Source organism: Cydia strobilella, chromosome 26 (assembly GCF_947568885.1).
Source record: "Cydia strobilella chromosome 26, ilCydStro3.1, whole genome shotgun sequence".
Lineage (NCBI taxonomy): Eukaryota > Metazoa > Arthropoda > Insecta > Lepidoptera > Tortricidae > Cydia > Cydia strobilella.
This window is the reverse complement of record NC_086066.1, coordinates 8399665-8427442: the sequence shown is the minus strand read 5'-3', so window position 1 is coordinate 8427442 and position 27778 is coordinate 8399665. Positions and strand designations below refer to the sequence as shown.

The 27778-nt window shown below is 37.4% G+C and overlaps 1 protein-coding gene across 1 annotated transcript in view; it reads left to right on the top strand.

Annotated features, from left to right (window-relative positions):
* The first annotated feature begins 1334 nt into the window (after positions 1–1334).
* Positions 1335–27778, top strand: part of LOC134753082 (zinc finger protein 845-like) — a 34630-nt gene continuing 8186 nt past the window's right edge. Inside the window, exons 1-7 of the mRNA XM_063688845.1 lie at positions 1335–1517; positions 4762–4977; positions 5220–5555; positions 10366–11823; positions 20840–20950; positions 22318–22509; positions 22774–23127. Coding sequence (XP_063544915.1) covers positions 1442–1517; positions 4762–4977; positions 5220–5555; positions 10366–11823; positions 20840–20950; positions 22318–22509; positions 22774–23127 — 2743 coding nt within the window. The 5' untranslated portion in view covers positions 1335–1441. The remainder of the gene's footprint in view (positions 1518–4761; positions 4978–5219; positions 5556–10365; positions 11824–20839; positions 20951–22317; positions 22510–22773; positions 23128–27778) is intronic.

The following is a 27778-nucleotide window of genomic DNA, read 5'->3' as shown; positions in this document are numbered from 1 at the left end:
AACCAAAAGGGTACTTATTGTCGGTTGTCAATAAGGCGCTATTTCCATATAGATTCAATTCGAAATCAACCTTATGACAAGCGACAATGTGGTACTATTTGGTTGAAAACGTCACAATTCCTTTGTTTTTGCTCATGAATATTGTTTAAAGTGTTTTATCGATAGCTTATTATACAGTAAATGAATGTGGTGATGTGCAGTGAATGGGGAATTAATCTTGAAGCACGTTTAACCACCATTTTGAAGTCTACGGCTGAGCCCACGTGTTTCTTGTAAAACTTGCTCCACAATCGCGTTCGCGGCTTTGCGCCGTGATGCGCGTACGAGTGTGGAGGGTGCTTAAAGTCTATCGCTTTACAAGAGATAATGAAATCACCGTACACTGTCTTGTACTAACCGTACAATTTTAGTCGTATAAAAGCTAAGCTCCTATTAAAGACCTTGATACTGGCGAAATGGGTCCACAGGACTAAAGCCATATTTAAAAAAAAATGAATAGGTAGGCGTTTGACCACGATCCCACCTGATGGTAAGTGATGATGCGGTCTACGGTGGAGCACGCTTACCTATGAGATACCTATTAACTCTTGCCTTGAAGAGCCCCAGATTGTACTCATGCGGAAACACAGACTCGGGCAGGGCGTTCCACTAATTTTAAACGACTGAATGAAAGTGTTTACAGACGGCCGATTGCGGCCGCACGACCTCGAACGCACGCAACACGTCGAACGTGGTTCTCGGTAGGCCCTCTGCTCACGTTCGATCGTGTGTAAGATGGTCCGGGGTACGTGCGTTAAGGACGCAGTTATAAGTGAGAGCGAGAAAGAAATATTTTGACCGCTCCAAGGTCGCGGTCCGGCGCACCCGTCTGTAGATACTATTAAAACTAATGGTTTCTACAAACCTCACCAATAATCGTAAGCGATTTGCGATACATTAACTCGTTGCTCCTACTCAAAGTCCCCTTCACACTCGTGCGCGAATCGCTGATTAGCGAACTAGACGCCACACTCACGTTCGCGCCGCGATTCGCGCACGAGTGTGGAGGCGGTTTAAGGTTTATTGTGTTTCTACAGACCTAGGCCCGCTACAGACTACGCGTCGCGAAGCCGCGAACGCGAGTGTGGAGTCTATTTCTCTGATTAGCGAACTCGCGCCGCGATTCGGGCATGAGTGTAGAGGATCCTTTACGTTACAACAAATGTCAGGTGGCAGGCGGCACCATTTGGAGACGCAGACGCCATAACTTTATTTACTTTACTTGTCAGTTTTGTTTTGACGCTGTCAGCTTTCGCATATTGCGGTTGTTACTCTTACTCTTGTAGCGTGGTTATTTGTTATTATTTTATTAATCGCTGTTGCGATCGGTGAGAACATTGTGTCTTTTTGTCTAGTTGTTTGCGCAGTAATTATTAGAAGCCCTCGTGTGGCTTTGTGCGGGATGGAGGCGAGCGCGGGCGGCGGCATGGCGCGCGTGAAGCAGGAGTGGCAGGAGCCCGCGTGGGCTGGTGACAACGGTGAGCTCACAATAACATTACTCACAGTTACTTCTATAACAAACATATAGTTCTGTGATTAAAAACCCCTCACGAGAGTTGCTTCACAATTAAAGTAATATGATCTCGCGAATGATATATGATCTGTGCCCAGCAGTGAGACGTATATAGGCTGAAATATTATTTTATTATTATTATTTTATGATCTACAGTACCGGCCAATAATACATATATTACCTTTGTGTTTTTTTGCTTTGCTCCTGCCTCAGTCTGAGGTTATTATTATTTTCAACAGCCCAAAAAGGCAATTATACTTGAAGCAATAACTCCATCAAATCATCTGTCACCACATGGTCGGGGTGAACCGTGAAACAGGCCTAATACTAAGTTTTAATTTTTACTGTCTTGGATATTTTGTATTTATCACTTGTATTTGTTTTAGTTTCGGCAATAAAGGCTATTATGATTACGATAAATTTTTTGCTAAATTATCGCATTGGGTTCATCCTGTAATGATAATTGTATGTGTGGAAATAAAATAAAATAAAAAATTTGATGACTTGTATGATTCTAGTTTAATTAGTTTAATTTTATTCTACATATTTAAAATTATTTCTAGAATAATACAATTTCAGTTCATTTTATTTTCAAAATACCTTGTCTTTTTTATACTTTTTTTCTAAAATCTAGCCCGACTCACTAATACAGTCACGAATCAAATTAAATTAAAATTGTAATTAAAATTATTTATTTTCGTAAAATATACAGGTATAAAGTATTATAAGTTTACGAAAGGATAGGAAAAAATACAGAGAACGTGTCATAGAAGAGCACGTGAACAAAACTGGAGGTATTAAAAAAGCATGGAAGGAGCTAGACAACAAAAAAAGCTGGATCACTAAAGTAAACAATAACCGCATGGATAGCTGCGAAACAAGGAGACAAAACATACTAGAAGTAGCTACAACGTTTTACAGGGCCCTTTATGAAACGACAGAACAACAAAATAAAATCAATTTGGACCAAGGAGAGGAAGATGAAATACCAACCATATTAGAAGCAGAAGTCGAACGTGCTATCACCTCTCAAAAAAAGGAGAAATCTCCCGGACCTGATGGTATAACCAATGAACTCATCATGGCTACAAAAGATGTAACGATTCCAGTACTAACAGCTCTCTTCAACGAAATTATAACCAAAGAAATAATACCTGCTCAATGGACTACTTCAAACATTATATTGTTGTTCAAAAAAGGCGACCCTTATAACATAAACAACTATAGACCTATTAGTCTGATGTCAAATGTCTATAAAATATTTGCAAAGATAATACTATACAGACTAACAAACATACTAGACGAAAATCAACCAGAGGAACAGGCCGGGTTCAGACGCGACTTTTCGGTGCTAGACCACATTTTCACTGTACGGCAACTAACAGAAAAATGCAAGGAATACCAAATTCCACTATACATAGCATATGTTGACTACAGCAAAGCCTTTGACTCGCTCATACATAATAAAATTTGGGAAGCCCTGAAAGAGCAAGGTGTAATATCGAACTACATTAGAGTAATTAGGAACATTTACGAAGCGAGCACTGCTAGAATACAGTTAGAAAGCAAGGGAGAAGAGATCAAAATAAATAAAGGAGTACGACAAGGGGATCCTCTTTCGCCAAAAATATTCTCTGCGGTGCTTGAGGGAATCTTTCGGAATCTTAACTGGCATGGGAATCCCAATTACGGAATTAAAATCAATGGTATCACACTTACACACTTACGCTTCGCAGACGATCTAGTGTTGATAGCAAAAACAGCCAAAGATCTGCAAAGTATGCTTGAGGAACTAGCCAGCGAGAGTGAGGTAATGGGGCTGCGAATGAACGCGGAAAAAACCAAAACAATGACCAACTCCAAAAAGACACCTATAGTAGTAAACCAGGAAACCATCGAGTATGTGGATGAATACATATACTTAGGACAAACAATATCCATGGATAACGAGATGGAGAAAGAGATTACTAGAAGAACAACTAACGCATGGAAACGGTACTGGTCAATGAGAGAAGTTATGAAGAACAAAGAAATTAATGTAGCTACAAAGAGGAAGTTGTTTGATACATGCATTTTACCAGTTTTAACCTACGGCAGCCAAACTTGGACTCTAACAAAGAGCAACTTAAAAAAACTACAAGTATGTCAAAGGTCCATGGAAAGAAGCATGATTGGTGTTAAATTGAAAGATAGATTCAGAAACAAGGTTATTAGATCTAAAACACGTGTGGAAGACGTAACCATCAAAGTTAAAACACTCAAATGGAGGTGGTCAGGTCATACGATCAGGGGCAAAGAGAAATGGAGTAAGAGAATTATATGGTGGTTCCTAAAAGATAGAAAAAGGAAACAAGGACCACCAAAAATGAGGTGGGAGGACGAAATCGTAAAATTCGCAGGGAGACACTGGACCAGACTGGCGAGAGATAGAGAAAATTGGAAAGGGATGGAAGAGGCCTTTGCCAAACGGCACACAGACCAAACCGATGTTGTCTGAAACGATAAATTATATGTAAAACTATGTTTAGATAAGATATGTACAATATAAACTTTAAAATGTAAAATTTGTAAAAACAAAATATGTCTGAATAAAAGGCTTATATTATTATTATTATTATAAGTTTCAATTTTGTGCAAGCAAGCAGCGAGCATAGGTATAATTTTATGCCTAAATCTGACTTTTGTGAAGGAGTGAATTTTCTGTACTATTAGTTATTCTGTGGTAGGGGATAGTGCTGCCCGGTAAGCAAAATTTGCCTGTGTTGGGCAACACCGCTCTTTGTTAATTAACAGATTGTTACACGAAAATTTCAAGTACTACAAACTTTGAAACTGATGAATTTGAAGTTTGTAACTCACGAATTTGCTTTTAGACTGAATCATTAAGTGGTATTTGAATGGACTAGCAACATTTTGAGCAGGCAATTAGTCTGTTTATATTTAAACTATACTTGTTATGCATGAAACACAGTTCATCAATAAATATTTGATTTCTATTTCAAACTAATACTAAAATATTTAGATCAATATGGTTTCACTCACTATTATTTTCATTTTATTTTTTAGCAACTAAAAATAATATTAAGTGAAACCGTATTGACTTAAATATTTTGAACTGTTTATAAGATGAGTTTACCCTTGTTCTTGGTGCTCCTGCAGGTGCTCCATGTCATAGCATCTTGTTGATTATATAATGCATTATGTTTTAGTTGTTAAGGAGGAAGCAGAATGCGTGGATGAAGAGGAGTGTGTGAAGGAGGAGTGCTCGGACAGCAGAGACGGGTGCGGCATGAGCGAGGCAGCCATGCTGGCCGGCCTGTATGACGAGCATGTGGTCAAGGACGAGCTCGTGCTGGGGCCGGAGCGCCCGCATCGCCCCACAGTTGCTCTGGTGGTTCGCAGTATGTTGATTTTTTCTTTAACATGTACAGAAAGCTGCAGAGATAACTGATCCCCTTGCATCGAAAATTCTATGCAGGGGGTCATGTTCATTTTTTCTTTAACATGTACAGTAAGCTGCAAATATAACTGAACCCCCTGCAAACAAGTTTCTATGCAAGGGGATCAGTTATCTCTGCAGCTTACTAATATACAAAACTCTTTATGGTTACAAACTGCATTAAATATGAATGTTCCCAATACAGTGAAGGTCATTTATTGTCTGTAGGCAGGGCGCTGGGTGACGCGGGTGGTGGGGGAGGTGGGGGGGCACAGCGCGCTCGGGAATGCTCCGTGCGGCTCGAGCGCCTCGCGAGCCACGCCGGCGCCGCGCGAGACCACCGGCCTAGAGGGACCGCCCCCAGCGACACCGCCACGCCACCCCACACAGACTCTGATAACGAACAGGAAATATACAGACCTAATTATGACAAAGAACCGGTGTGTGATCTTTGTGGCGAGAGATTTGATTTGAAATCTGATTTGATAAAACATGTCGCGGTGCACATTCATGTGCCTACAAGCGCGGATCTGGGAGCGGGCAGACCTGGTGTCTCAGGCAATGGTGAGTTGTAGTTTTTACTATAAAATGAAATGTGTAGTTTTTATTAACACACCACAACTCGACATTACAACTGTTAATTGCTTCCGGAAACCTCAGAAATGGACACTTCATTGTGTCATCAGCCATCACCAATATCATCATCAGATTACGACATCGAAATATGACAAGATCTCTTTTTTTATCATAGAATGCTTTACTGTACTATAGTTAAACGTATGATTACTCTAATTATCTAATGAAACCCGTGCCTGGGCGCCGTCTTTAGCGGTCACGCAAACTATAACAAGCATTATGGCTACACATACGCACACAAACAAATATTATTGGTCCGACAGCTGACGGGGGGGCTCCGACAGGGCTGAATTTATCAGAAGCCTCTTTCCGATATCGGATGACGGAAGGCGCTTATTACAAAAACAGCTGCAGGAGAGTGCCATTGGCATTAAGTCCGCCTTTTTTGCGTTGTCGTTTTTTAGTAATAATGATTGATTAAATGCATAAATAAATACAGAGAAACACATAAATCTTACATTTTACTTCCTTCCGACATCCAATATCGGATCGGACAATGTGAATACGCTCTAACGTCAAAATTGGACAAAACCGGTCGCTATCTTGAATTTCTTCATTTAATTTCTCTGATCAAGATGTAAATCGATAAGATAAATAATAAATAAATAAATAGATATTATAGGGACATTTTTACATAAATTGGCTAAGTCCCACGGTAAGCTCAAGAAGACTTGTGTTGTGGGTACACAGACAACGATATATATAATACTTATACAAACACTTAAATACATAGAAAACATCCATGACTCAGGAACAAATATCTACCGGTCTGGCCTAGTGGGTAGTGACCCTGCCTGTGAAGCCGATGGTCCTGGGTTCAAATCCCGGTAAGGGCATTTATTTGTGTGATGAGCACAGATATTTTGTTCCTGAGTCATGGGTGTTTTCTATGTATTTAAGTATTTATATTTTATATATATCGTTATCTGAGCACCCATAACACAAGCCTCCTTGGGCTTACTGTGGGACTTAGTCAATCTGTGTAAGAATGTCCTATAATATTTATTTATTAGGTACACTTCACGGATATCGTACAATATCATGAGAAACATACAATTGCACATTATGACTTTTCTGGGGGACTTATTTGTTTATTAGGATCACCAACAGAAGATACAATTTACATACTAGTATTAACTTACAAAAAGGGCACATTTTTTATTGATCCCCCACTTACAGGCAATCACAGCATGCATTATTATATTAATTTAAACATTAAGTCAACAGTAACACCTAGAAAAAGACTTAGGATACATTACAATAATTTAGAATAAGTATATAATACTAATTAACAAGACAACTAATACTTAATATTAACAATAACTAAGGTAAGTTAGCCGAGCTAGCTGAGGTTGTCAACAGACAATAATTTGTTTTTAAATAAGACTTCACTATCGTGAAACACATCCAAAGAAGGAACATTATTAGCATGCTTGTTGTATAGGCGAGCCAGGCGAGGCAAAGGGGAATGAGCTAATAGCTAATAGGGCAGACGAAACGGAGCATTTCCACTCGGGTGAAGGAACACATAGCTGATGTCAAGCACCGTCGACCTACGTCTGCTGTCTGTGAGCATGTCATGGATAAAGCCAATCACTCAATCAAGTTTGATAAGCCTCTGGTTCTTGCCAAGGAGAAGCGTTACATACCCAGAATGCTGCGCGAGGCCATTGAGATTAAGAAATATCCAAACTTTAATAGGGAAGATGGCTTTTCTCTACCACCAGCTTGGGATCCTGTAGTCCATCTGATAAAGGAGCAAGCGAGAGATAGACTGTGAGACCTTAGTGTTGGATGATGCTGGACATTCTGATGTTTTGAAAAGATGAGTCCCGCCGAGTTTGTTGCCGGTCCCATATTGGGATACCCTCCTACAATTTAGGAGGGAATTAAATCTTCTCGGGTCTGTGGTGTAGGGTTGGAGCCGGCGTAGTTTTTATCGCGTATATACCTATATATATATCTTTACTTGGAAATAATTGTAGTGTATAACTAGCCTTATGAACCGATTTTGCATGTACAACCAGCCTTAAAGTTTGTAGTCTATGATTGTTCATTATTTTAGTATGTGGGTATTTTTGCACTTTGTAATTTTTCCTCAGTCACCCGTTGACCACGAACGCTGTAAAGAGTTCGAAACGTCGGGATGTATTATAAATTCAATATACGCGATATAATCCGTTTTCATAGTTTTATTTCATGAGTAACTATCGCGGTAACCGAAGACAATATTACATATGCATGCAATCAATCTTGTCGTTTAGAAGTTTGTGCAAGAACATTAGGTCCAGCGACATACGCCTACTACTAAGAGAAATCAGTTTAAATTGTTTAAGTCTTGTGTTATATACTTGGCAGCCTGTTCCATAGCGATACGCAAGATGTCTAGTGAACCGTTTTTGCAATCGTTCAATCCTTTCAATATGTATTTTGTAACTTGGGCTCCAGATAACGCTACAGTATTCTAATTTAATCCTTACATAACAGTTAAAAAGGGTCACCATTGTAGAACATTCTTTGAACTCCCTAGCACATCTTAACACGAACCCTAGAGATTTAAAGGCAGCATTCATTGTCTTATCTATGTGACTCACAAAGCGTAATTTGCTGTCCATTGTGACACCCAAATCTCTTATTTCATTGACCTCTTGCAAAGTTTCATTGAGAATAATGTACTCTGATGGTATAGGATTTCGTTTCCGACAAAATTTTATGTGGTAACATTTACTGGGGTTAAGAGGCCGGTGTCGATTTTAGTCGCAAAAATGTAAAATTGATAGATTTAGTCCGTGAAATTTTACACCTTTTGTTACCTAATTGAAATAACAAGTACTGGTTTCTATTAGCACGTCTTCTTATCTTACCTTTTATCAGATCAATTTTTTGAAAACAGACTCACTAAATTAGTAATGTTTGCTTTTCTGATGGACGTTTAGGTAAACGCGCATAAAGCACTGATTTTGTCGCTCTTATTTGTAAATTTCGTAAAGTTTGGACTGCTAAACATAGTAATTTTGTATTACATATATCCTGTACTTGACGTTTATCAGACTACATTTTTATTATTATGACTTTGAAGTAGTGTAAATGAAAGTTAGACGAAATCAATTTTCTCCAGAAATTACTTCAAAACAAGTGACAATTTCTCTGAAAATCGACTTAATTTCAACGTAATTTTGATACTTAAACAATCTACAACATTTGCTGAAACTATACTTATACATCAATTTGTATAATTTACCACCATGATTTTTTGATGAATTTTTAAAAACTGCCCCTTCTCTTCATGCATTACCGGTGACGCACGCTCGCGACCTCATTATTAAAAGGCAGGATGAGAAGACGTGCTAATAGAAATCAATACTTGTTATTTAGATATTACGTAACAAAACGTGTATAATTTCAACGACTAAATCTATCAATTTTACATTTTTGCTCCAAAATCGACTACGGCCTCTTAAGTACCATATTGTTAGTCCTACACTTAGATATAATTATGACAGATCACTAGTTATAATAATACGGGGTTAGTATGAACAACTTGAGCTATGCCGACGACATGGTGCTGTTGAGTGCGTCAGTCTGTGGCATCAGAAGGGTGCTTAAAGTGTGTGAGGATTATGCACACACGCACGGACTCATGTATAATGTGAATAAAAGTCAGTACATGGTGTTTGGGGTCGAGTCTAAAATACCATCTGTAATACCAACTATCAAACTAAACACGGTTGCCCTGCAAAGGGTATACCAGTACAAGTATCTAGGTCATTTAGTTACTGCCGACCTCAAGGACGATGCTGATATAGAACGGGAACGTAGGGCCTTATCGATCAGAGCTAATATGATTGCACGCAGATTTGCTCGGTGCTCAAAGGAAAGTAAAGTGACATTGTTCAGAGCTTTTTGCACAACATTTTACACCTGCAGTCTGTGGCGAAAGTTCACCTTGAAGTCGTATAGGGCCCTACAAGTACAATATAATAACGCGTTTAGGGCGCTGATGGGGCTGCCGCGATATTGCAGCGCGTCAGGGATGTTTGCGGAGGCGCATGTGGCGTGTTTTAAAGGTACTATGCGCCTGCGAGCCGCGTCCCTGGTGCGACGCGTCCGCGCCAGCTCCAACAGCGTCCTAGAAATGATTGCAGACAAGTTTTGTCCGTATATCACATTTTGCTGCGGACTTCATACGCCCGGCGGCACTGTGGTAAACACATTGAGAAATAGATGAAGGGTGTCAATGTGTTTACCACAGTTACCTACCTTTATGTAATTTTTGTAGATTTCTGTTTAATGTTTGTGTTTTGGTTAATGTTTGTGTTTTGTTTAATGCTTGTGTTTTTGTTTAATGTTTGTATTATGTACTTATGAGTCACATCAGATACTCGAAATAAATGAATTTTAATTTAATTAATATATATGTTATGTTATATATATATATATATTTTTTTTTTTTTTATCGCGTATATAATATATATCTTTACTTGAAAATAATTATAGTGTATAACTAGCCTTATGAACCGATTTTGCATGTACAACCAGCCTTAAAGTTTGTAGTCTATGATTGTTCATTATTTTAGTATGTGGGTATTTTTGCATTTTGTAATTTTTCCTCAGTCACCCGTTGACCACGAACGCTGTAAAGAGTTCGAAACGTCGGGATGAATTATAAATTCAATATACGCGATATAATCCGTTTTCATAGTTTTATTTAATTAATATATTTATGTAATTGTTACAGCACCAGCGGTGGTGTCGGGTCGGCGACGCTCGTGCGCGGTCAGGCTGGAGCGCGTGCTGCTGGACGCGGCGCGGCGCTCCTGCCGGGTCGGGCGCCGCACATACAAGCTGCACACACACACGCACACCGCCGAGCCCGCACACACACGCAACCTCACCATCGCCACCGCCAGCTATCAATGTCACCATTGCGGGAAACGGTTCCGGAACAAGTCGGTTTTGGTGAAACACATACGCGCTCACTTGCCGTTAGGAGCGTCGAGTAACTCGACCCGAGAGAACGATGCTTTAGAACATCAACAAAGTCAACAAACGTTACACAAAGATAAAAAGTATTTCCTAACAGTTTTACGGAAACCTGAGATGACACACCGTGGCGCAAAGCCTTTCAAGTGTAGGTACTGTGACTACAGGAGCTGCAATAACTTACGTAGACATGAGATGATACATACAGGTGAAAACCCCTTTAAATGCAACTACTGTGATTACAAGTGCAAACAAAAAGCACACTTACGGATTCATGAGATGATACACATAGGTGAAAACCCCTTTAAGTGTAAAAACTGTGATTACAAGTGCAAACAAAAAGCACACTTACGGTTTCATGAGATGATACACACAGGTGAAAACCCCTTTAAGTGTAAAAACTGTGATTACAAGTGCAATCGAAAAGGCTCCTTACGGACCCATGAGATGATACATACAGGTGAAAAACCCTTTAAATGTAAAAACTGTGATTACAAGTGCAAACAAAAAGCACACTTACGGGTTCATGAGATGATACACACAGGTGAAAAACGCTTTAAATGTAAAAACTGTGATTACAAGTGCAAACAAAAAGCACACTTACGGGTTCATGAGATGATACACACAGGTGAAAAACGCTTTAAATGTAACTACTGTGATTACAAGTGCAATCGAAAAGGCTCCTTACGTAGACATGAGAGGATACATACAGGTGAAAAACCCTTTAAATGCAACTACTGTGATTACAAGTGTCGTCAAAAAGAAAACTTGCGGACTCATGAGATGATACATACAGGTGAAAAACCCTTTAAATGCAACTATTGTGATTACAAGTGTCGTCATAAAGAAAACTTGCAGACTCATGAGATGATACATACAGGTGAAAAACCCTTTAAATGTAACTACTGTGATTACAAGTGCAATCGTAAAGGCTCCTTACGTATACATGAGATGATACATACAGGTGAAAAACCATTTAATTGCAACTACTGTGATTACAAGTGCAAAAAAAAAGCAGACTTACGGATTCATGAGATTATACACACTGAGCGTTTTGATTGTAGTAACTGTAACTACAAGTGCACTAACAAAACAAGTTTACGACGACATCAAATGATACACTCGGGTGAACATCCTTTTCAGTGTAATTACTGCGAATACAAGTGCAGGCAGAAGGCACACTTAAAGAGACATATGAATCTACACACTAGTTAAAGTTAAGAAGCATTGATATGGCCACTGTCATTAGATGTGAATGCGGAAGTCCCCAGGCCGCTTCTTGTATTTTTATTTTATTTATTTGGACTATAGTCTTGATGACAAATTTTTATTAATGGTATCAATCGATCAGGTTTGTTTTCGGGATTAAATGCCTATATGGGACCCATTGCATTAAAGCAATATAAAAGTCAGAAATGATAGTCAAAGTCCGACAGTCGTACTTCACTCGCGAAACTCTCCTAACAAAACGATAAGCGAACGTGACGTCAAGGTCACTGAGAGCCCATCTTGAATGTATGAAAAATAAGTATAATTGCGATTTTGTCGGTGAAATATTGCGTTTATGCATATAGTTGCCATACAATCTTTTTACTTTATTCCTTATTGAAAGTTAAAATAAACTTAAAATTTTGAAACTTTAAACCCTGTATTTTTTTATCATTTCCATATATTATTTTAATATAAACATTATTGTCATAAATTGCTCATTTGCTATCTATTTTACTAGATTTTGTTATAAAATTCAACATGTGTCATCATCCCTATTGTGATTAGTTGATTACAAGTGCAAAACGAAAGTTACGGAATTATGAGATATTTAATACATACAGGGGAAGCCTCTTGAAATGTAACTACTGTGATTACATACAAGTGGAATCCGAAAGGACGGTTACGGACTCATGAGATGAAACATCGCTCGTTAAATGTTGCTACTGGGTCATTCCAGCGAAAACCACACCACAGGTGATAAATTCATAAACTGTTTTACATTGAAATCAATATCTAGAGGAAAGTTCATGAATCATATTTTTAGGAATCAATAAGTTTTATTCTTTTTTTTTTAATTTATTGAAATTTGAAATAAAACTATGAAAACGGATTAGAATAGAATAGAATAATATTTATTCAGGCAACACATCATTCAAAGATACATTACAAATTTATTCAATTTCATTACAAAGATACATTAACAACAACAAGAATGAAAAAAAAAACAAAGGTGAAAAATACAAAACTAACAGATAAGGATGTGAGGCTGAAATGGTCTCCACTCAGCAATGCAGTTGGCACGACTAAGCGTTGTCAACGGCGCTGGTTTTCTGTGGAGTCAGGAGGAGAGGAGGTGTGCGGAACGACATACTGCGCGACTTGTGTGTCAGGTAATAATAAATAAATAAACATTTGTCAATAGTAAATATGAAATATAAATACTTGTATATTACAGCAAAGGTACACGTATTATACATATAAATTCATTATATTGCGGTAACTAGAAATAGACTTGGGGGTTAGTAATATTTAGGAACTGGAGTTATGTAGAATGATGCCCTTAGGCAGCAATACCTTGTTGAGCTATTAGGTGTGTTTTCAGTTTAGACTTGAACCTACTAACAGTCATGCTCTCCCAAATAGGAGGTGGAAGGTTGTTCCAGCATTTCGTGGCAGCATAACGAAAACTGCCACGAAATGCAGCGGTATTGTGCCTTGGGCAAACCAGTCGGGGAACACGTCTAATACGACGCTGGTAGAAGGTCATCTTATCATGGAAATATGTGGGTTTCTTGCTGTTGCAAATACCAAATAAGAGTGTGGCAAAATGTAGGGTACGTCGACCATCCATATGTAAAAGCTTGTTCATATTGAGATACGGAGTAATATGGGATCGTGGGGGTATTGGAAAACAAAAACGTGTGCAGGCGTTTTGCAGCCGTTGAACGATTTTCTTAGTACGAGAGAGTAAGCAGTTACCATACACCGTATCCGCGTAGTTAAGCTTGGATAGGATGAGTGTGTCGCACAATTTCACATTTCGCGTATATTGAATTTATAATACATCCCGACGTTTCGAACCCTTTACAGCGTTCGTGGTCAACGGGTGACTGAGGAAAAATTACAAAGTGCAAAAATACCCACATACTAAAATAATGAACAATCATAGACTATAAACTTTAAGACTGGTTGTACATGCAAAATCGGTTCATAAGGCTAGTTATACACTACAATTATTTTCAAATAAAGATATATATATATATATACGCGATAAAAACTACGCCGGCTCCAACCCTACACCACGGACCCGAGAAGGTTTAATTCCCTCCTAAATTGTAGGTCCTACTAGTATGTGGGTATTTTTGCACTTTGTAATTTTTCCTCAGTCACCCGTTGACCACGAACGCTGTAGAGGGTTCGAAACGTCGGGATGTATTATAAATTCAATATACGCGATATAATCCGTTTTCATAGTTTTATTTCATGAGTAACTATCGCGGTAACCGAAGACAATATTATTGAAATTTATTTAGTCAACACACACTAGTTAGTGTAGTTAGTTTATTTAGTTTGATTCTAATTTTAATCGTTTTTGCATTTTAATCATTTTTGAACGTGCCTATAGTAGTAGTTTTGATCATGCCGTCACAAGGTGCTGTCCTACCCGTCACAAGCTATGAGAAGCATTTTTATATTCTTTTTTACAAATTGCATAAATTATACATGTATTTACTTCAGACAATCTCAGAAACAATATATAAAAAAGTTGCATAGTTTGTTACAATTTGCGAAGTGTCTCAGTGCCCTCGCAGAGGAGGGGTCATTTGATGTCCCACCCGTCACACTTCTAATACCATCTATTCCTAAGGGAAGTAATTAAATGATCAGCCATTTTTAAAACTGTTCTGCAAAAAAAAATAGCCATTAAATCATTGTTCAGCAAATAATTCACAAACGGCCAACATTATAACCAATATCCATCTGTTTAATAAATAGTTGATCTGCAAAATTATTGTTTGGTCAGCAAGATTTAAAAATTGGTTGGCAGTTTAATTGAGACGTATGCATATTAAACAAATGGTAATCTGGTATAATAAGATGGGTTGCGTTTGATTTGAAAAAACGGCAGGGTTGCAGGCGGAGCGGAATCGTGTGCGTGCATTTCATTCGATGATTATTAGCAGTCACATTGCGGTCTTCTAACGTATTTTTGGTGATATTTATCCGTTTTGGTACTTTGAGAGTATTATAGGTGTAAAAAAGAACATATTAGCTACTAGAAAAATGGGTTAGGTTAGGTTAGAACTGCGACCTTCACAGAAAACAACTGCTACTAGAAAAGTGGGTTAGGTTAGGTTAGAAGGTCGCAGCTTTACAGAAACCAACTGCTACTAGAAAACCCAGGTTAGGTTAGAACTAATTTTTGCGGATCAGTTAAATTGTAATCCAAAATGAAATAATTCGCTTACCCACTGACTGCTTAACAAAATTTGATTAATGGTGGTGATTGATGGTGGATCGCTTACTGCCGATCAAATAATTAATTTGCCAACCAAATCAATTTAGAGCAGCTCATTATTACTTGCTAACCTTAAGTTGCTGATCAAATACACATTTTGGCTGACCAAATATATATTTTTGTTCATCAAAATAGGAATATTTTGCAGATCGATTAAATAACACCCTATTTCTAATTTAAAAAAAAACATTTTATTACTTTTTTCAATGGTGAAGTATAAAATGATTATTTGGGTTTATGATTATATAGTATTTAATACAAATATTGTAGTTGTTAGGAAGAAATAAATCAAAGTGTAGGTATAAAGGAGTAAAAATGTCCCACCCGTCACTTTGGAATGACCCTACTGTGATAAACTAGTGGCTCTGAGAACTATAGACCTCGCTATAAGTTTAAAAAGTGTTAAAAATAAAAAAATACTTAGTTACTTCATTGAGTCATTATTACAGTGAACTCCTAATGGTCTTACAAGTGACAAACGGCATAGACCCTATTGGCACTTAAGTCCTTTATGCCGCATTCTACCATTCGGACCATTTCCAAATAGAAACGCAAGAAAAAATCTATTTAACTGTTTAACCTGCTCGCAAAATTTCACGAAAATCGGTTGAGAAATGCGACCTGCAGTAGGCACATGATTGACGCGACAGTATCTCGCCGCGAGATAGACTACCCGTCTTTTACTAATTGTATGAATTAAAGGGGGCGGCGAGATACTCTTGCGCCAATCATGTGCTAGCCCGGCAGAGAAGAACATCCGGACATACGAAAGCTGTGAGCTGTAAACCACAGATCCCATGACTGCGCCATTTTGTTTTTTTTTTAATTAGTCTACTTTGGTGTCCCACTGCTGGGCAAAGGCCTCCCCTCGCTTTTTCCACTCTACCCTGTCATTGGCATTTTCCCACTATTTGGAGTAGAATGCGTCCAAGTCGTCCCGCCATCTCCTTTTCGGTCATTTTGAATATTTTCCATTTTTCGGCAACAAATGGAACCGACAAAAAATAATATCTATCCTACCTAAATAGTCCGTTTTCTTTTGGGCATGCTTATTATTTTATTTATTTGGGACCACCAACAGACAATACATCATGAAAAAATAATCTGTAGACGTCACATTGAGGTTAGATGTTTGTCCAATTATAGGTAACCACAGCTTAGGGGTCATCCATTAACATAACACATTTAGGGGGATTCCTCAACCCTACAACGAAGCGGCAGCTAACGTCCACGAGGGTTCATCACAGGCGCGGATCCAGGTCTCAAAAAAGGTTGTGGTCACAGCCACCCGAAAACCGAAAATCGGCCAAGTGCGACTCTAAGTTCGCTCATAAAGCAATTATGAGTCATGAATGACTTTTGAATTTGATTACCTATTTCCTTTTTCCTGCGCATCAGGACTTTGGCTTTGAATTAATTCAGAGCTGATTTCGTCCAATTAAATAGTCAGTTTTGATTAAATTCCAAATCAATTTCAATCAATCTTTTTTTTTGTTTCCTATACTAGCCACAGCTAGTAAGCCAATAGGGACACTAAACTGGGCGGTGTCTTGACGGTGTCTCGGAAATTGTAGTGTGACCAGCAAGTGACATGCACCAGGCGAGACTTAATTTACAACTACTGAACCGATTTGATGAAATTTCGGCTACTTCAAATGATATCAAATTAAATTAAACGCTAGTATACATTTTACATTAAATAACTTTATTTACAGTTAGATGCTAAACCGAACCGCATTCTACTCTACTTTGAAATGAATCTTAAATGTAGGTATACGAATTTGGTAAGCAATTATGTTTGCTGTAAATTATTTCCCATTTTGAGTAATTTGAAAATAGGATGTTGAATTTTATCTTTAAAAAGTTATTACCATGTTTTGCACCAATCATAGAGGTATGATTGGCGGGTAGTCGGGTAGTCTATTTTTTTTTCATAACAAAACTTCTAAGATCTTCATAAATATCCTTTGACATCCATCAAGTTATTATACGTACATGAACTAAAAATAGATAATTAGTTTAATTTTTTTTACTTAAATAGAAATTAAAGATAATGATCATGACTGATGATTAGTAATATAACTACTCCTTTTTAACCAATATAATTCAGACAAGTTGGTTTAAGTAGGAACTTTAAAAAAATATATAGGATTTTTTTATGTAAATAGGTATAGTGCTACAACACTATACCTATTTACATTCCTATAAAATTTTATTATTAATTTGTTTTGTTATTGTAACGCGTCTTATAATAAACAGCAATTCTCTCAAATCTTAAATCTAGTAATTATTGCAGAAATAAATACTACGTGCAAAAATTAATCAGTGGTCTGCTTCATACATATTTATTTGCAATGATTCAGTTTTGCACCACTCTCTTTGTTTACAATATTTTTTTGCAAAAAAATATTTGAGCCAATCTGTTATATACAGGGAGTCATTCGTATCGAGGTTATGAAAAAGTAAGAATTTTACATTTTAGCCTTTTGCGTAAGTAAATAAATGAATAAATATTATAGGACATTCTTACACAGATTGACTAAGTCCCACGGTAAGCCCAAGGAGGCTAAATAAAAAATCATAAATGATAGACAGCTAATTTGTGGACTACTTAGTTGTCAGAGCTTTTCATAATCTATAAGTTGCATTAAAAGCAATTAAGTCATGCTAGACTATAATCAATATATATCTATATTTATTTTAAGAACATGTTTAATTCAAAGTAAATTTGATGAATGGTCAAAAAAAAAAAAAAAAAAACTATTTATTACATTTATTACTAAGGTACTACTTTTGACTCAGTTTTACACCTTTACCTACTTTCCAAAGTCAAATTTAAATAGGCTTAAGAACTTAAGATAAGAAATATTTTATGTTTATACCGTATTTTTATTAGTTAATTAGTACATTTCTAAATAAACGAATGTGCTATACTTCCAAAAAAGTGTACGAACATTTTACGTGACAGCTGTTCCATACAAAAATGAACTGTCATAGGCATCATCATTGGACGCGCGAGGTAACGAGGTATAACTGTGGGAGCACCCAAACGTAAGTTTGATTTTGCTATTTAAGTATATACTTAAATTACAAATTCAAGCTTACGTTTCTTTTTTGCGAAAACGTTGATTATTTGATCTATATCTAGGTTCGTATCTTTATGTATATTCAGGAGAGCTAGCCCGAAAAACCTTTCCTCTGCCATTGAGGCCCGCAACCAAGATTTTACTCTGCGAAGAGTAGAAAAAGATCTCTCTGCGGTAGCAACGCTAACCGGGAGAGTGTCTAATATTTGTAAAAACATTTTGATGTTAGGGTACAAATCTTAGATAAATAAGTAAGCATAGAGTACTCCATATACCAGTTTCCTTACTTAATATATGTATAGTATGGTAAAGTTTGAAAATTACTAATAATACATACGTATTATGAATCATTTTTAAACTCCCTTGAACCTAATACTTAGTAAACGTAGTTACGCTTAGCTGACTTATTTCCCTATAGTATGAGGTATTCCATTACTACTCAATCGACCACTAAATATGTAGGTAAATTATTTTATATTTGACTAGGTACATAAAGAATCTACCCAATTAAATTTTTTAAATCTAAATGTTCAGTCGAGATAGCATGATATGCCCCATAAATATATACCTATTGCACAGCTGCGTGAGTAGTTGTAGGATTTAATTTTCAAGATATTTAGTCGTTGACTAGAAGACGCCAAAAAACCCCCTCAAGAAAACAAATCACACACAACACGAAATATCATAGGTACAAATAATAAATCGATAAACAATGTAGGTAATGAATATTTTATTGGATAATTTGTAACTTTGTTTTATTATAAAAGTAATATACATAGAGTAGCTTACTTACACGTCGAGAAACAATCAGAGCGATAAATTGCTCTGATTGTTTAGGTAAACCCTGGCCGAAATGACCAAAAAACAAAGTTAAAATAAAGTTACAAATGATATATAGAGTAGGGCATTGCATTAGAGCGGTAAAATAGCAATAATTTCATTAAAATAACTTACCATTGTGTCGAAACAACAATCACACTATCACAGCTATTTTACCCTCACTGACATTAACAAAAAACTTTTCAAGAATGGCGGCTTGCCTCGGAACTTTTGGCATTTTGGCGGGAATCTACATGTGCATGCATACAACTCAATACACTCTTGCTTTTAAATTAGTAGATCTGTCTATTGTCTATGGTCTGCGCGAGTGCGCGCTTCCAACCAGGTAGTCATCTCTTTTTTTCTAATACATATTCATGCGCCAAAAAGAAACAGATAATATGTTGTAAAAATGTGACAAAAAGTATCACCATTTTTGTCTATGGCTCTTTGCTGCGTTCCGAATCACGCACGATTCATTGTTTTTATTTTTTATTTTATGAAGGCCTATCGATCTCAATATACCGTGAAAGTGTAAAAAAGGTTGTGGGCATGCCCATCTTGCCCACAACGGTGGATCCGCGCCTGGTTCATCATACATAGCCGTTAACCCCTATACGAGTTTTCGCCCGGGAGGCGATTGGTCATGGAAATCTGTTCCTGGCCCGCGGTCTATAAGAGTAATTGTAGGATATTTATACCTACCTACTGGAGTTAAGTTAAATAATAAAATTAAAATAAACAAATATATTAATACATTTATTTACATACCGAACTAATCCTTAAAACAACAGAAGGGAATATTAAAAAAATCCTTAAACCGTTACTGGGAATATAGCTCAAATATATAAAATAAAACATATTTTTATTATTAACACGTACAGTGGGTCTAAATTAGGGCCAGTTTTACCAAACCGTCGTTTAACGTCTTTACAGTTCATTCAATTTTGCTAATTAAAGTTTGACAGTTCTCTATGCAATGAAAGCTGCCGCCATTTTTGACTTTAACGTTATTGATTGGTTGATTGTACGTAACTCGCCTTACTTGTAGTATATTTGGGTCAATTTTTAAATGTGGTATTTTCTATAAAAAGGGACCTTATTGTCGAGGGCGCTTACGCCATTATCAATGATGCTCCGATATAAATACAATGCCACGCGACGCTGTGCGTTAAGGACGCAGTTATAAGTGAGAGCGAGAAAGAAATATTTTGACCGCTCCAAGGTCGCAGGCCGGTGCACCCGTCTGTAGATACTATTAAGGCCCTCCACACTCGCGTTCGCGGCTTCGCGCCGTGATTCGCGCATGAGTGTGGAGGGTCCTTTAGCCCTCATTAACTCGTTGCTCCTACTTAAAGTCCCTTCACACTCGTGCGCGAATCGCTAATTCGCTGATTTGCGAACTAGACGCCACACTCGCGTTCGCGCCGCGATTCGCGCACGAGTGTGGAGGCGGTTTAAGGTTCCTTGTGTTTCTACAGACCTAGGCCTGCTACAGACTACGCGTCGCGAAGACGCGAACGCGAGTGTGGAGTCTATTTCGCTAATTAGCGAACTCGCGCCGCGATTCGCGCATGAGTGTAGAGAGCCCTTACATTACAACAAATGTCAGGCGGCAGGCGGCACCATTTGGAGACGCCATTACTTTATTTATTTTACTTGTCAGTTTTGACGCTGTCTCTCTGGCAACACTGGCTGTCAGCTTTCGCATATTGCGGTTGTTACTCTTGTAGCGTGGTTATTTGTTATTATTTTATTAATCGCTGTTGCGATCGATAAAAGCATTGTGTCTTTTTGTCTAGTTGTTTGCGCAGTAATTATTAGAAGCCCTCGTGTGGCTTTGTGCGGGATGGAGGCGAGCGCGGGCGGCGGCATGGCGCGCGTGAAGCAGGAGTGGCAGGAGCCCGCGTGGGCTGGTGACCACGGTGAGCTCACAATAACATTACTCACAGTTACTTCTATAACAAACATATACTCTTAGAACAAATTAAATTATTTTCTATGAAAATATTTTAATTTGTGGGTTTTCAAGTAGACACACTACTATTTAAACTATAAACTGAAATAAATATCATATACGAAGGAAAAAATGACCAAAGCCTCCAGTGTCCAGAGCTGGAATCGAACCAGCGTACCCCGTTTACCGGACAGGTGCCTGAACCGCTCGGCTATCCGGCCACGGTGGCATGGGTCGAAATTTCCAAGTATATGACAATTCCCGAAGGCTTGTGGCGCCCCCTGGCTATCTCTAAGGTAGAACAGTATGGTTCGACCTTCTAACTGAATCAACTCAGGTGATTACAAACATATAGTTCTGTGATTAAAAACCCCTCACGAGAGTTGCTCCACAAATCAAGAAATATGATCTCGCGAATGATATATGAATATGATCTGTGCCCAGCAGTGAGACGTATATAGGCTGAAATATTATTTTATTATTATGATTTTATGATCTACAGTACCGGCCAATAACACATATATTACCTTCCTGTTTTTCTGCTTTGCTCCTGCCTCTGTCTGAGGTTATTATTTTTTTCCACACCCCAAAAAGGTGTTTAATTATAATTGAAGCAATAACTCCATCAAATCATCTGTCACCACAAGGTCGGGGTGAACCGTAAAACAGGCCTAATACTAAGTTTTAATTTTTACTGTCTTGGATATTTTGTATTTATTACTTGTATGATTACTATTTGTTTTAGTTTCGGCAATAAAGGCTATTATGATTATGATTAATTTTTTGCTAAATTATCGCATTGGGTTCATCCTGTAATGATAATTGTATGTGTGGAAATAAAAAAAAAAAAAAAAAATTAGATGACATGTATTCTATTTTAATTAGTTTAATTTTATTCTACATATTTAAAATTATTTCTAGAATAAAACAATTTCATTTTATTTTCCAAATCCTTTTATCCTTTTTTCTAAAATCTAGCCCGACTCGCAAATATAGTTACGAAGAATAAGAATTTGGCTTTTACACTGAATCATTAAGTGGTATTTGAATGGACTGGCAACATTTTGAGCAGGCACATTAGTCTGTTTATATTTAAACTATACTTGTTATGCTTGAAACACAGTTCATCAATAAATATTTAATTTCTATTTCAAACTAATACTAAAATATTTAGATCAATACGGTTTCACTCACTATTATTTTTATTTGATTTTTTAGCGACTAAAAATGAAACCGTATTGACCTAAATATCTTGAAATATGTTTCACGATTGGTGCTCCTGCAGGTGCTCCATGTCATAGCATCTTGTTGATTATATAATGCATTATGTTTTAGTTGTCAAGGAGGAAGCAGAATTCGTGGATGAAGAGGAGTGTGTGAAGGAGGAGTGCTCGGACAGCAGAGACGGGTGCGGCATGAGCGAGGCAGCCATGCTGGCCGGCCTGTATGACGAGCATGTGGTCAAGGATGAGCTCGTGCTGGGGCCGGAGCGCCCGCACCGCCCCACAGTTGCTCTGGTGGTTTCCAGTATGTTGATTTTTTGTTTAACATGTACAGAAAGCTGCAGAGATAACTGATCCCCTTGCATCGAAAATTCTTTGCAGGGGGGTCATGTTAATTTTAACTTTAACATGCACAGTAAGCTGCAGATATAACTGACCCCTCTGCAAACAGGTTTCTATGCAAGGGGATCAGTTATCTCTGCAGCTTACTGTTCACAACTTTTTATGGTTACAAACTGCATTAAATATGAATGTTTCCAATACAGTGAAGGTCATTTATTGTCTTTAGACAGGGCGCTAGGTGATGTGGACGGCGGGTTTGCCGCGGGGGGTGGGGGAGGTGGGGGGGCACAGCGCGCTCGGGACTGCTCCGTGCGGCTCGAGCGCCTCGCGAGCCACGCCGGCGCCGCGCGAGACCACCGGCCTAGAGGGACCGCCCCCAGCGACACCGCGACGCCACCCCACACAGACTCTGATAACGAACAGGAAATATACAGACCTAATTATGACAAAGAACCGGTGTGTGATCTTTGTGGCGAGAGATTTGATTTGAAATCTGATTTGATAAAACATGTCGCAGTGCACATTCATGTGCCTACAAGCGCGGAGCTGGGAGCGGGCAGACCTGGTGTCTCAGGCAATGGTGAGATGTAGTTTTTATTATAAAATAAAAGAAGTAGTTTTTAACCGACAAAAAAACGGAGGAGGTTCTCAGGTCGACGCGTATAAATATATATATATATTTAATGTGTGACCACGCATAACTTATTTTGATAATTCTTTTTTTATTGGAATGGGTATACTCCGAACTTGGTCCCATATAAATTTATAAAAAAATTCCAACCCTAAGGGTAAGAAAACGGAATTATCATTAATATATTTTTTCCTTTTTTATTGTGGCACGTACCACATTATTACAATCTATAAATTGTATATACAGATGCCAATCACAATGAAAAAATCTACGGTGATCAAAGTGGACTACGTGGGACTCGAACCCATATCCTTATTCCTTGGATTGCCGGTCCATTGCGTTATCAACTCATGACACACAGGCGCTCTTTGTAAAATACCTCACCGCGAGTCAAACTATGGTTTAGTATTTGTGTTTTATTTCTTGTTTCCAGCAATTGATTACCGTATTATATATTATTTTACGAAAATAGATTATTATAGAGGAATTAAAATTTTATTTCAAAAACAATTAATAAAAACAAACATAATAAAACTTAACCTGTAGGTAAAAAATTTGGCCTAAATCGCCGTCAATGGGCAAGGTGCCCAGAAGGCTGGCCGTATTTGCACGCTGTATAGCGATACTAACACGCTGTGCGAAATAGTGGCCAGCCCTCTGGTCGCCCGATTATTATAGAATATTAATATCGAATAGAATATAAAGCGCACTATTTGGTAACATCCTGCGTGATTTTATACTTGAACAGAACGTACCTATAGGTATATACACGCGTTTATCCCTAAAACTATTTTTTTGTATTGTTTAATTAATATTGTAATTTGCACTAGCATAATATGTCATAACTGTATGGGAGCAGAGTTAAAATACTTATGCTTCATCTAAGTACGCGATCTGTGACAAGAAAATATTTCATATCTTGGTGTAAAAATAATTCGGACACAATTATTTGACGTTTCACGAGAAGAGTGCATACTTGTCATTGCATATGTCTGTCTCACGTCTGTCTGATGTTATGAAAGATCACGTGTTTGTGACAGTCTGTTAAGATATTTTTGAAATTTGACTGCTTAGATACGACTGACGTTCTGGATGTATTTATTTTTATGATTAGTAAGTTTATAAGAAAAAATGAAATCTGATCTGTTAATATATTTGTGATATTTTGAGTGCTTAAATGAAAAAACTATCTTAGCTGTTAACATATTTCTGATGATTTAAACGCGCATGCCTTTCATTCATTCATTTATTCCTTTATAAAACATAGTTTTACATGTCAAATACAGTATTTCATATTTACAACTATTTACATCTAAGTTACATAGCAAAACACATCAGTATGAATATAATATTAGGTATAAGATAATTATGTCAGGTAGGTACAATTATTATTTAAAATTTATTATTTACATGTTTAAATGATTACAGTAACTTCATATAAGTATATCATATCACATAATTATGGTTAGTTAAATTCTTATTTTATATTTCTACCTATATAGCTTGGGATTGTGAACCAGTTCAAGAGTGCACGCCGTCAAAAAATTCGTCAACAGAGTAGTACGCTTCAGACATAAGTTTAGCCTTAAGTTTATTCACGAAACCTCTTACACCAGTAGCACCTTTAATCTCTAAGGGTATGTGGTTTTATATCTTAGGGCCTATTGAGTGGAGACACTTTTTAGACTTAGTGGCTTTTTAGACTTTATGGACACCCGGCCCGCGCACATGTATCTGCTGCTGACGTACCTATATGAAGTATAGATAGTAACCTTCCTACTGAGAGTACCGAGTAATATCATATCATACTTAGCCAAGGGCCAGGGCTATAACCGCGAAAATCGAAGTTCACAAATTGGGGGCATCTTTCTCTGTCACTCTAATTACGCCTTCATTGGAGTAAAAGAGAAAGATCCCCGCAATTTGGGAATATCGGTTTTTGCGGTAGGGCCCCTGACACTCTTTGATAGAGAAAGATAGTCTTATTGCGATTCCTATAAGAGGAATGAGAAAATAGTGCCATGCTTTGTCCTTATCACCGACCGGGTTTTTTTTTCATGGTCGGGTTATGGCAGCATAGGTAGGAGGCGATGGCGAAATACCGAAATTTATAAGAGAGAAAGAGAAAAAGGATTATGCTGCCATACATTAACATGTCAATACATGAATATGTCTTTCTCTTACCCCTGGCCGCTATTTCACCACGGTGACAGGTGCGACAATTGTCGACATCACTGTTGCTGACGTCTCAGGCCTCCATGGGTTACGGTTACCGCTTACCATCGGGCGGGCCGTATTCCTGTTTACCACCATCATTGGATTATTAAAAAAAACTTTATTATATCGGCAAAAAACAGGTAAGTTTATGATGATGATGAATGACAATTGTTACAGATTTAAAAGAATTTTCAGTAATTCTTGACAGAACTCTGTGTCGGAATTTCGTGACAATTTAATTGTCGTGTTTCTTGTGACAATTGTCATTAGCTTCGCAAAATAAGTACTTATTTATTGGCGACATAATGATTTTTTTTTAATTAAAATATTGGTGGCAATAAGCACACCGCCCGTCCGATGGTAAGCTGTTACCGTAGCCTATGGAGGCCTGTGACGTTAGTAATAGTGATTTCGACAATTGTCGCACCTGTCACCGTGGTGAAATAGGGGCCTGGTCGCTCGGTTTCATGTCTATAACTACTATACTATGTCTATCTACTTAGCTCTATTCTGTGACAATACGAACATTGCGCCGTTTACAGCTCGATTTATAGGCGCATTCGAGCTGGCAACAACCCAATAGACTATTTTCTTTTTTCGATATTCGAGGTCTAGGGACAAACAGTTTCTGGAGATGCCGGTTCGAACCCCGCTGGGATCATTGATCAAACTTGACTTCAAAAATAGTATGGCACAATTAAACTCATTTTATTTATTTATTTTAAATTTAAATACTTTTTTAAATAATTATCGCAAGAAAATAAATAAATTTAATACATTTAATTTATTCAATAGCACCTTCAAAATTAATAGTTGACTCCAATGAAATCAGTAATACATACGATATTTGTCAAACATTCAATACTTATTTTCAACAATAGGGTCACGTTTAGCTAGAGATATACCTACAGAATATCATGATAACTTCACATACGCTTTGCCACAAAATAATATACCTAATTCTAAAATGACTCACTTTGAACTTTGTTCTGAAGAAGAAATTCTAAATATAATTAATAATCTTGACTCTAACACTAGTAGCGGACTAGACGGAATAAATACGAAGGTTATTAAATGTTTGAAAGTCTTAATAGTCAACAAACTAACGTACTGTTTTAATAAACTTTTACGAATTGGTGTGTTCCCTGATACAATTAAAATAGCGAAAGTCACTTATATATACATGTCTGGATTGAAAACTGACCCTGGTAACTACAGGCCTATCTCTGTGCTACCGGTGTTGTCTAAAATCCTCGAAAAAATATTGTACACACGATTAATAAACTACTTTGACTCCACCGATTTTCTGTTTAAAGGCCAATACGGATTTAGACCCCAAAGTAACACACTCACAGCAACTGTCGATCTCATTACCAAAATAAAACATAACATAGACCATAAAAATATAGTTCTTGGCATTTTTATAGATCTCCAAAAAGCTTTTGACACTGTTAGTTACACTCACAACTTACTCCTTAAAAAATTTGAAGTCATTGGCATAACCGGAACAGCTCTGCGAATGTTTGAATCCTATCTCACAAACAGGCTACAAGTAATTAAAATAGAAGGTTCTAATTCTAATTAAACTAGTGACCCACTTCCCGTAACTTGTGGCATTCCGCAGGGCTCGATTCTGGGTCCCCTACTATTTTTAGCTTATATTAACAATGTGCATGAACTGGATCTAAATGGCCACATCACTCTTTACGCCGATGACACCTGTCTATTCTACTTTGGTTCATTTATGCATGACATAATTGCTAGAGCTCAACATGATCTAGATATGCTTTACGAATGGCTGCAATGTAATTTATTGACTATAAATGTTTCCAAAACTTGCTATGTAATCTTTAACGCCAAAAACAAACCCATTCCTACACACGCGGTAACAATAAATGACATCTCCTTAAAACAAAAAACTCATGAAAAATATCTCGGCTTTTACATGGATACACACCTAACCTGAAACTTTCATATAGATCACATAAAAAAGAAACTGGCAACCCTGCGAGGTTCTCTTCATAACACTATTAAGTATATACCCAAAAACAAAAAAGTTACTATCTACAATGCTCTTGTAAAACCACACCTGCTATATTTTATTGAAATTAGGAGCAGTGCTGCAAAAATAAGATTAGCTGAACTACAAATTTTACAAAATAAAATAATTAAAATGCTGTTTAATTATCACTACCTAACACATACAAAAAGAAATTTCGCTGAAACCAGATTAATGAGTATAAAACAACTATTTATCTACAACAGTTGCATTTTTATACGCAAAACTTTAAATAAAAAAATGCACACGAACTTGTCGTTTAAAAACAGAAAAAATGTTCCGAACCTCTGTAATCGGCATAGCCGCCGCGCTAGTTTTCTTATC